A 12426-nucleotide genomic window follows, 5' to 3' on the forward strand; every position below is an offset into this window, starting at 1 on the left:
ATGGTGCCCCTGATTTTCCCAATTATTTGAAAGAAGTAGTACCTAATAAGTTCAGACATCAGCCCAGGGTGTGAATTGCCTGGGGGGATTGGGGGGATTTTCCCCCTCTGGTTCCTATTTCCCCCTTCTGCTGATAAATTTTCATCCCTGGGGGGAAATGTTTTATTCCTGCCTCTGCTCGGACTGAATGCGTCCTACTCTGTGGTCTAATCTCAGCGTTCATTTTGTGATTGAAACATTGATGACAGATGACCAAAATTCCATGAAAGTGATGGAAACGTGCAATTTAAATGAAAATTCTTGAACATTTTAAAGAACATTCCCCACCCTCAAATTCCCAAACACTTTTTACAAAATTTGGAAGTGTCCCAAATTTTAATTAAGGAGCCCAAAGAATTCCAGACATATTTCATCCAAACAACTTTTGTAAATTCCCACAAGAAAAATCAAAACAAATTTCTCCAAATTCCCATTAAAAAATTAATTGAAAATGTCCAAGCAGTTTCTCTGAAGGATCCAAAGTGCAAATTTTTCCAGCATTTTAAGCAAATTGGTCATCATTTCTGCACAGCTATCCAAAAAATGTGTTTGTAGGAAAGATAATATATAAAGTCTTCAAATGCATGCAGGGTTTTAGGAGGTTAAAATGATACCAATTATCTTCAGTGTCTGATGAGTACCAGTACTTTGGTTTGGCATCGGTGAACAATACTGGTACTGGTTTCTGCAGTCATACTCAAGACTTTTATAATCTCTTCCACCAGAGGAGAAAAATATGTCTGCTGAACCAGGTGACTTTGTGATTGATCAGTGAATTTTGGGACAGCCTTTCTTTAAGATTAACCAGAAAGAAAAGGCAGCCCCATTCTTCACAAATACAGTGCACCTGGGAAAACTTTGCAATGAAATTTAATGATGTCAAAGACATAAATCACCAAGGTGTTTTACTTTCACTGGTATATGAAGTCACCCAAGAGGAGGAAAAGTTGGAAAACAAAGAAAATCTGATTTATTCCTTGTAATTTTAAGACTATATTTCCCAGTGGTTCTTAGAATAGAGCATTCAAGTCAAACTAAAGTAATGTACTGTTTTTATTCTGACAATAGCAACATATGAAAGAAATGCAAACAAATAGAGGGTATTGTTGTTCCCTGGTGTGTCATAACATCATTTATGTCATTTATGAGGAAAACATTGAAATACTGGGTTTGAAAAGTTGTAAAATTAGGAGAATAAAAACTTTTGGGTTTAAAAAAAAAGGCATAAACAGCCTATTGTACAACTATACAGCCTATTTAAAAGAAGAAATCATACAAGATGAAGCCATTTGTCTTGCACAAGTACTGCTGTTGATCTTCTAACTGAGCCAAAGGAAACACTTCAGATTTTTTACTAACAGATTTAACAACCAGAGCGATTCTTACACAGAAAAGGTAAAGAAAGAGAAGTTAACAAAACACTGAAATACAGAGATGGCACTGAAAGCAACATCAGTGTAAACCCTCTATAAAAGGGCTCATCAACTACATTTACATGGGCCAGACGTTCAAATGAACTAAATCAAATTACTGGTCTTATTAAAGGTCACATATTTTACCCCTTTAAGACGTATTTATATTGGTCTCAGAGGACTCACGTGTGACCTTAAACTATTGTATTAGTATTTAAATTTCCTACCATTTTTAGTCATTAACAATGAGATCAGCCCATACTGCAGCGAGCCACAAGGAAGCGACAGAGATATTTTAGTTCCATATTTCTTGGGTGTTTATGGTATCACTAGCTTTGAAACTACTGTGCTTGGTCGTGACTGGTGAAAAACACTTGTAGGAAAGCAGTCTTTTCTTCTAAATCTCAAGCAAAGAACTGTACTGAGAACTTGTACTGTGTGAGCCTGAAGTGGTAAGTTGACACTCAAAAGTACAGATTTAAACAGGACTTGAAAGATGTTTGTGTTGATCACGTATTATATTTAATATTTTTCTGTAAAAATGGATATAGAAGTGGATTTAATAGGGATTTAAAGAAAAAAGATACCTTTTAAACCATGTGTTTTCTGAATTTTTTGTCTTTTTGGGGCCAGATGGGAAGCTTGGGGAGCCTGATATGGTCCCCGGGCTGCCGGTTGATGATCACTCCTCTATATCAGTGATACTCAATGCCTGGCTCTTGAGCCACATGTAGCTCTTTTGTGATGATGTTTTGCTCTTTTATGGATTAATATGAAATATTATCCCCCAGAAAACCTGTAAAAGGGAGACTTTGATGTCAGAAATTATCCATTGCAAGTCACATTAATCAGTTTGTTTCCCGCCCTTATACGGTTGGCTTTAATTGTCAAACTTAATTGTCAGACTTTGTTTGTTCATTGCCCTTATTTGTAGTTTCTGCCCTTTTTCCATTTTTTTGACACTTTTAATCCTTTATTGTGGCTTTTTGCCCATTTTTGCCACTTTCACCCTGCTTTTTGCCATTTACAATTTCTTCCCCTCTCCCCCCCCTCCCCTGCCACTTTTCACCCATTTAAGCTGCCTTTTGGATAAAATACCACTTTTTGCCCATTTTTGCCACCTGTAACTCTTTTTTTTTTTTTTCTTTTTCTTTTTTGGTCAATCTCACCAATTTTTGCCATTTTCTTCCGTTTTTTTGCCAGTTTTGCCCCATCTTTGCCATTTTTCACTCATTTTTGCCACTGTTTTGCCACTTTTTGACATTTTTTGCAACCTTTTAATTTAATTTTTATTGCCACTTTAACCCCTTTTTTTTGCCACTTTTCACCACTTAGATTAGGGCTCTTGCAAAGATATTTTTCAACAATTTGGCTCTTTGGTTGAGCAGAGTTGAGTAACACTGCTCTATAGCCTCATTAAAATATGTCATTGCATCAATAGCCATGTAGTTTTACTGAATTCTCACGGCAAACCCAGACTTGGTGCCTTGAGGTGCCATTTGAGAAACAGAGCTATATACTGTATTGAGTAGTTTACCCTTTCGTTAGTGTAAAAACTGTCTCTGCAAAGGATTGGTTGGATGATTGTTTCATAAGTAAGTGTCAGTTGAAGCATTCTCTTTGTTAAGAAAACTTTCCTGTCCATGTTTGACTACATTGATCCAAAAGATTGTGAATAAAAATCAAGTAGACCTTCATTAAATATTTTAACATTAAGATTTGCATTAAAAACTCATATTAGTGGTTAGTGGTGGCATGGAGGCTATTGTCAGTAATTCTACAGCCATGTTTCACTCAGTCTGGGAGCGAGAGCTAAAGTGTAGTAGACATTTCTGTTCACCATAGCAGTCATTTTTTTAGCATTTCAGTTTAATGTGCGTGAATGATTGTGATCCTGACCTCCTCTTTAATGTCAAAATTTAAATCATAAAGCACCATTGTGCATCAAAAGTTAAACTCCTACTGTAATATAGCAGTTCTGACTGCAGGCTCAGTTCTGAGGGTTTAATGTAAAAACGGAACACTTTATGAACACTTTGATTTGCATTTAGCTGGAAGTGATTCATATTAACAGGTTAGAAATCAGTTTAGCATTTCATAATGTCAAAGTTTAACAGCTCTGTTTTAGCAGACGAATCCAAGCAGCAGGATAAGAATGCTGGCGGTTGGTAAATCATTGCCCTGATGTACAATTTATGAAAGAAGAAATGTACTCAGAATAGTTTGCAAAATTGGGGTGGGGACTCAGAGACACCACAGATATGCAGAGAAAGAAGCTGCAATGTCAGGAGCTAAACCATTAAACTATCAAATGTGTGAGTTATTGCAAATGAGCTGCTTTCAATGAGCATTTAATGCACATGTACTGTGGTGGTAAAATCAATGCAAGCTGCATGAGGTGAAATATATTCAAATCTAATGAGTAGTTTTGTAAACAAAGCCTGTAATTTGTTAATGCTGCCTCAGGGGGAGCTGCCATTATCACAATTACAGACTGTTAAACTTTAGTTTCAAGAGGTTTGTATGATAATAGCTGGGAACATTTTGTTTGCTGATTTCACAGGCTAAATTGTTTTTCTCAAAAGTATGCCTTTACAAATAATCAGGGTTGGTGATCAGAAGCATTTCTATCATTTTCAGGAGCCAATGGAGAACAGGTCTCAGTTGTATTATCTTATCATTCAAAGCCTTTCTAATGGTGTTTTCTTCATCTGAGTGAAGAAGCCTCTGAGGAAATAACTAAAGCCCCATACCTTTATCCTTTAAAATACATTCACTCCACCAAATCCAATTTCCTTCCCTCTGCCTCTCTCTGCTTGCCTTTTGCATGCCTGTCTTTGCATGTGTGCAGTTGTGTGGGACCAGAAAAGCATGCTCATGTACAGATGGAAGATGTCAGTGAGAAACTATATAGAGAGGCTCTTGAGACAGGAACTGCAGGAAAGGCATTGAAAATGCACATGTGAATAAATAACAGCAGCCTGGATATGAATGCATCTATTGCAACCTAGGGAGTGTGTCCCTACAGATCAGTGCAGGAGGGTCAATGCAGATGTTAATACAGATGTGGTGGTGCATGCACCAGAGTCTGAATGCTATTTTCATCAATTACAGAGTAGTCTTAGATAGATGCTGCTGTGTTAGAGGTGCACCTATGGAACAATCCCACAAGAAGATAACCACTTTGTTATAGATGTGCCTCTATTTAGATGGGACCTTTGTTGGTAGGTTGCTGCCAAAAACATTCCATTTCCGGATGTTGCTCTCCAAAATAAAAGTCTTCAGTGATGATTAGCACTGGATGCTTTTATTGTGGCAGACTTGGCAGGAATAGAAGCTGTCTATCATGTGATACTTTACTGAACTTTAGCATCGCAAGCAGGCATGAGGGATTAAACTGTTGCTGCTTTGAGAGAGACAAAGCCTCAGTGTGCTTCTTTTAATGTTTGTTATTTTCAGGCCAGCGCTAATTTTGTAGACTTAAACCATGGCTAAAACTATTCATCACCAGCCTTTTTTCTAGAAGAAAGAATAGACTACCCAAAAATAGATCTTTGATGACTAATAATCACCAAAAGTAAGTTTAGTTTTCATCGAGATGACTATAACAAGGCTGAAATGTAATCAAGTTTTCGTCAGACATTCAAAATCTTTGATATTTCTCCACTGTGGGTAAATCCGTCAAAACACAATGCATTTGCATCTCTTTTCTAAAACTAAAATGTATTTCATCTAAAGACCAAAGTTAAAAATATCAGTCAAAATGACCACTTTTTCAGGCCCTTGGAAAATCCACATCCAGATAGTAGGCCATGCCTACTCACCACATCACTTTTTCTTTTGACCCTCTTCACTCGTACATATCACGCTTATGATAGCAGCGTTGAGCCAGTTGCTGCGCCCTATATCCATGTAGAGTTTCTCACAAGAGAAATGCAAGGTCAATGTGGCAACGGCCTCATTACTCTGTGTGTTTGTGTGTTAATAACAGAGGGCCAGTGTGGGTATTCTCCTGTCAAACCAGGCAATGATTCAAATGATGGACCTCCATACATGCCAGGAGGGAGACTGCAGACTATTTCCATAGAGAAACACAACCATGCACACAAGATCACTTACTCTGATGTCATGTTTCTCCTGTGACACAAAGACATGTTTAAAAAGCCAACAGCCTAAGAAAGAAACACTCTTCAACAGCGTACTGCACAGACACTGATGTACAACAATACCTTTCCTTTAAAAGCTGACTCTCCCTCACGCACACAAACAAAAACCCACAGGTGCATGCTGGGGTATGACAGAGAGCTATTGACTGCCTCTACCTGGCCTGACAGACCATTCACTATTCCTCCCTGTGTGAAGCCTAATGTACTGAGAGAGCTGAGTGTGTTTGTGAGTCTGACTGAGTGAAAGAGAGGAAGGAAAGCGACTTGAGTGTGTGCTGGTGAAAAATGTGTTTCTGTATTACTCCAGGGTGATTGTTGCTGCTTTTAAGTGTCTCAGACATACACTACTGGAGCTACGTTCTTTTGTTTTTGAGTGTTACGAGCCGGCAGCTTCACAGCGATCATGTTTTTGATTGTTTCCTTTGGCTGCTTCAACTCACCGGTCCAGGTGGAGGTCGGTGATGACTGCTGGAATGTATGTTGCAATGTTTCTAGACCTTTTTTTGAAGTTCACAGATTGCTCAACTATTCACTGTTCCTGCCTGTTGGCTTGGCAAACTTTTTTGCTTTCTGACAGTTTCTAGTGAATTTCCATGTCAAATCATATGTTTGCAAATCGAATGATCCCAAAGCAGCCTGCTGTGTTTGATTATTCACGATTGTGTATGCCAATTATCAAGCTATTCAAACATGGAAAGAATGATTTATACACAGATATACTATACACTGTTCTTCATAATTTTTCCAGTGCTGTGCTGTTATGAAGCACACTATAAAACTAGGACTGCAAGCAGCACTGAAGGGCACGGCACCAAAATCTAAGCTTGATAGGTTTACCTTAGTAAAAGTGACGAAGATGTGGCTCAAGTGAGTCCCACCCTGTTGCCAGTAAGGGGCACTACAGCTAAACCATGAAATTAACCTTGAATGAATAGAGGTGCAGACCTTAATCATACTTCTGAAATTTGAAGCAAAACAGATTATTCATATGAGAGTTATGCCAACTTCCTGTGAAACTGGTGTGATATTAAAAAGTTTGCTATTGCCAGTAAGGCATCCTTCAATAATATATGTCAGTATTGTGGGCGAATATTGAAGCCTTTATATCAAAATCTGAGCTTGATTAGTTCAACTCAGTAATAGGGATATAGATGTGGCTAAATTTGTCACACACAAAAAATAGCATTATTCTCTTAACAAACCTAGGTCACAGTTCATGCCAAAATTAATTTGCATGAACAAAAATGTAGCAGACACGAAAAGAAAGCAAAGATTTTAAGAATATACTTTTTACTTGCTGCTGTTACAGTATGTTTTAGTATGCCTACGAAAAGCTATAACATAGTTAATACAGTTATTTTAAACGTCCTTGCATAACTTACTAAAAACATCTTTGTATTCATTTTTAAGAGGATGCCTTTAAAAGTCAGTTAATGAAAACTTCACTAAATGACCATTGTGAGTCAAGGATAAACCATATCTATTCCTTTCAATAAGAAGACTCTTCAAAGTGCTTCACATGGATAATAAAAGCAGGAATAATAGAAACAGACAAGAAATGTTAAACAGACAATTTAAAAGAAGCACATAAATAGGATTTAAAAGGATTAAAAGCATATTAGAAGATTAACATAAGCTCAAACAGAGAGAGACTTGAAAGTAGAAATATAATTAAAACAGTACAAGGTTAAATAATTACTCACATATTGAACTTAATGAAATATTTTGAAGATTGTTGAGAGTACTTGGAACATGAAAACCAACTGTTTTCCTGCAGGACAGTAAGCAGAATTGTCCCAGGTCTTTTGAGAGGTCTAGACCATTGGTTCCCAACATTTATTGCCGCACATGCAAGACCCACTTGGAAAAAAGTAAACATCATTTTATTGTTTTCTTCGATAAAATAGGCCTACATACACATGTTCTAGCTAAAAGAACTATGTACAAACTATCCAGTCTTATGATATAACATATAAGGCCCACTCTTAAAAACATGAGTTGTGTTTATTTTCAAGAAAAAAATCAAGTTTAAAAGGTGGTGAATTTACGAGAATGAACTCTTTTTTTTAATTCAAAAGTCTGTAAATCTATATGAACCTAAACTTTTTTGAGAACGTAAAGTTGAAAAAAGTCGAACAGATGGAGCCGTTTTCATAAGTCCTGCTGGTGAGAGCCTAATCCAATGAGACCAATCATTAGAGTCATACTTGTGATTTCAGAATCATTTCAATCATAAGATTGTTATCATCTGGATTTAGAAGAGACATTTCTGTAAACTAGGGTTATCCAACCACAATTTTCAGTTAGGCTTTACAATGTAGTTCAATCATGGCTTTAAAAATCTGATATTTTTTGTCTGAAATGTAAAAATAGATAGGGTTAGAGTAAGGGTAAGGGTTTCTGAAGATCAGTGTATCTTACAGGTTCACGTAGAATGTTAATGTTACAACCCCGACCCTTAACCCCTAACCTTTCCGTACAATTTTTTAATCCCCCGAAATGTCATGTTTTTATTGTTTTTTGTTTGTTTTTTTTATCATAGGCTTTACTGCCTTTAAAATCACAAATTTTGAGTTTGTTGTCTTGCGAATATACAACCTATAATCTACAAGAATGTGCAATAATTTTGATTTTGTAGAAAAGATTTATGGATACTCTGGATACTCCAATATGTTGTCATACATTTTGTTTGCAATCAAGATTTAAAAATACATGCACATCTAATGTTGACAACATTAGAGCACACAGAGCCTTCAATTATTTTTCTTTTTCATATTTGGTAGTACTGAAGTACTGTAATTCCATGTATTTTGGTATGAGCCTGTCATCCCTTCAGAGCAGTCATAGGTGTCTTGGTGGTCTCTCTCACTAGTCTCCTTCTTGCACACTCACTCAGTTTGTGAAGACAGCCTGATCTAGGCAGATTTACACATGTGACATATTCCTTCATTTCTTGATGATGGATTTAACTGAACTCTGGGGGATGTTCAGAGACTTGGAAATGTTTTTGTCACCATCCCTTGACTTAGACTTTTCAATAGCCTTTTCTCTGAGTTGCTTGGAGTGTTCTTTTGTCTTCATGGTGCAATAGTAGCCGTGAATACCAATTAACCAGTAACTGGACCTTCTAGACACAGGTGTCTTAATTCTACAATCCCTGAGACACATTCACTGCACTCAGGTGATCCCCATTTCACTAACTGTGAGACTACTAGCACCAGTTGGCTGGACCTCTGTTGAATTAGGTCAGTCACTTTAAAGGGGATGAATCACTTATTTTTGTTTAATTGGCATTAATTTGTAGAAATCTGTTTTCACTTTGACACAAATCAAACGCCAGATCATGCAGACCATGATTGATTTACAAAAAAAACATAAAAGTCTGAATCAAAGGGAGTGAAGACTTTTTATCGGCACTGTATCAAAGAGATACTATGCCATGGAGTGAGATATGTGCAAGTATGTTTTGTTTTATTGTGAATTACACTCATGCTATCGATTCTCTTTCTTCTCCTCTCCTCTCTCTCTCTCACCTTCTTCTGTCCCATTACTTTCTCCCTTGGCGCTACAGAGAAGTGTGATGAAGCTCTGGCCTCTCCTCTCCCTCACACAGCCTTCACCAGCTCGTCCATCTTCTCCAACGGATATGCACCTGGATACGCCAAGCTCAACAGGAGAGGAGGTAAATAAACACACAGACGAACCCATTAAGGGCTCTGCTTATGTATGCACACATGTATGACAGTTGTACATAGATGGATGTTTGAACATCCTGCAGAGGGAAGAGAACATATCTATTTCAGCTGATCGTCCTCACATCCCTGATTGATTGTACAGATGACACACTATTGAGCGTATCAGAGACACACACAGCTGCTCTCTTCCTTTCCTTCCCTCTCTCTGTCTTCTAATAGCTCTTCTATACATTCCCCCTTTCCCTGTGTCTTTCCTCCCTCCCTCGGCTCCACTCATTATCTCACTGACTCAGACTGATGCTCAGTCCACAGCAGGGAAAGATAGGGCCACACAGTTACACCCCTCTATGTTTATACAATTAATAATTCATATGTTCATATCTAATAGAGTCACACTACAGCTGAGGCAACAGGGTTTAGAGCTGGAAAATAAAGGCAGTGTAATCTGCTGTGCTTAATCATACTAATAGAATTATAGCTGAAAGAGAGGACGGACTGCTGTTCCTTTGACAAAGGCAGAGAAAAAAAGAGACAGACTAGAGAAAACTTGATTCCATTCAGTCTTCAGGTCCTTAGGGAACTTTTTGTTGTTAAGGCCGAGAGCGTGTGTTGCTTTGATGGGGTTGTGCTGAAAACCTACAGTGATATGGTTTAAAATACACAAAGACAAGGTCTAAAACAAGCATCCTGGTTTAAATTAAACAGGATGGCTTCTTGAATTTAACAGAGTCAGCATTTAGCTTTCTTGAGAGACACTATAAGTGATATATTGTTAATCGGTTTGGTCTAAAAATGTTAAAAAATTTCTGATCTTATATCAGCCTTTCACATTCAGAACAAAATTACTGGATAAATTAGCTAGACTAAATGGTGTGGAGTGTTGTCCTCACAACATGAAGTTTTCTTCTTACAGTTACAAATTAGAATGGAGTTTTTAACAGGTTTTACACTGTTTCAGCAATTAAGTCTGTAGTTTTGAAGTGGGTTGGGGTACTTTGGTTAATATGCAAAATTATCTACAAAAAAATGTAAAACTTTGAGTGTGTTGCTGTGGAACCATTTACTGAGATCAGGTGGAAACATGGCCGTGCCTTCAAAATGACTGTAGCAAGGCATTCTTTTATACGTCTGTAAGTTTTTTAAACAAATAAATCATATAAACTGTGGGCTCTTCATATACATGTGCATTCAGTTGCATGATATACAGCCACATTTAGCACTAAATAACAACACTTAGCTTCACATTAGCACCATTAGCCCCCAGTGAGCACATTATCACATTAGCCGCTACCATAACTTAGCAGCTAGCCAAATACCATTATCCACTAAAAACACCAACTAATGAATAACTAACCAGTGCACCGTTAACTAGACTCCACCTTAAAACTCCACATCTACCCATAGACTGTAGAAAGAAATGGACAAAGCCTGTGTGACATCAGCCGTTTGCTTACAATAGGCGGACTCAAACAACCTACTCCCCCTAGCGATCGAATCCGGAAGTACACCAAAACAACCAGATCTCAAGACAAAACTAATCAATAGCAGATATGAACTGAGAAATAAGTTTAATAAAATACAAAACTGTTTTTACATGACCATTTCAAACACATACTGTGATCCCTTTAACTCAGTTTTAAGCCCTTTTAAACTTAAAATACCACTTTTAAATGCTTTTTACATTGGAGTTAGACTTTTTAGCATAGTGATCATTTTATATCCACTACAGTTACACTTCAAAATATGTAAGAGTAAAAAGGGTTGCAGCTAAATTTCAAAGCTGACATAAAAAACAAAAAATGTTATGCTCCGGTGAGAATCGCTTTCCATACATCTGATAGTTTTGGTAATACAAATGGACATGAGCTACAGGTCTCATTTACTTCCTTTTTACTCTGATGGCAGAGGTCGCTTTGTCAATGACTGTCAGTATTAACTAACCCCATTAATGCACATTCTCATACCACAAACTCTGGTAGCAGCTGGAGCAATTTAGTGTTCAGCATCCTACACAGGAGCATGGGAGTGAACCCCAGACTTCCCGGTTGAGAGATGACTGACTCCTCCACTGGTCCACAGCGGCAATGCATGACTCTAAACTGCAGCAAACCTTTCTAGATGTGGGATTACTGTTCAAGGCCTGGACATTGGTGCATACTGAAATGTGTATCAGAGTAGTCAGGGAATGAGGAAAGTGATGAAGTTTCATTATGCCCTCCATGACTTTGTGTTCTCTAGAGAATGACGCTGTGTTTGGATGATGAGACGGCATCTTGTTAGCATACATGATAGGACAAGGTTGGAATATAAAATTAGAGGAGATCAGGAAAGGTTGAGACGTTCTAAGAGACGGTTGATTCAACTTTATTCTAAGAAAACTTTATTCACAAGGGCAGAAAAGAGTCAGAGGATCAACTTAGGAATTATCTGTAGAACAACATCATATTTATCTTCTGCAAAAGAATTGGCCAAAGCCATTTTCTTGTTGTCTCTACGAAAAAGAAATCCCAGAGAGCCTAACACAGCAAAACAAACATCATCATTGCCACAATGAGAAATGGCTTCATGGGCTTAAACCCTGATTGCTTTCTTAACATTTAAACGATTAAATGTTATCATAACTGCTGCCTTGTGAGCATCCTCCTGGTTTCCACACTGACTTATTTCACTGTGCACAGCTACAACATTCAGCAGAAACACTAGCTGAAATGCCAGTGTCCCTCATATTTGCAAGCATGTTAGCTGACTAGCTCATCACCCTTTGTCATTATGGGCAGATGGGGAGGATAGAGAATGTACATGCTTGATCTGACTGGAAAACATCTTAAAATACATCAACAGTTAAGAAAGCCAATGAAGAGCCAAAGAAAGCACATGACACACTGACACCCTATGAAAAGCACAAGCGCACATTTAAACAGCTGTTCTTTTATATGCTTAAGCATCTTGCCACACTTTCATTAATAAAACTGGATTACAATCCACACTTGTGCATTTATTCATGAGAACAAAAACAGCCGCTGAAGCAGGAGAGCGCACACACAACACATTGACACAGTCCTCCATGCTTACACAATCACGCCTATGAGGAGGGGTCCCTCTAAGCTGTGACAT

General features: G+C 37.8%; 1 protein-coding gene across 1 annotated transcript in view; it reads left to right on the forward strand.

The window, feature by feature from the left end:
• The window catches only part of LOC121527281 (contactin-associated protein-like 2), a 349243-nt gene that overhangs the window by 133838 nt on the left and 202979 nt on the right, over positions 1–12426 (forward strand). Inside the window, exon 2 of the mRNA XM_041814178.1 lies at positions 9189–9299. Within this exon, the coding sequence (XP_041670112.1) occupies positions 9189–9299 (111 nt within the window). The remainder of the gene's footprint in view (positions 1–9188; positions 9300–12426) is intronic.

Source organism: Cheilinus undulatus, linkage group 19, assembly GCF_018320785.1.
Source record: "Cheilinus undulatus linkage group 19, ASM1832078v1, whole genome shotgun sequence".
Lineage (NCBI taxonomy): Eukaryota > Metazoa > Chordata > Actinopteri > Labriformes > Labridae > Cheilinus > Cheilinus undulatus.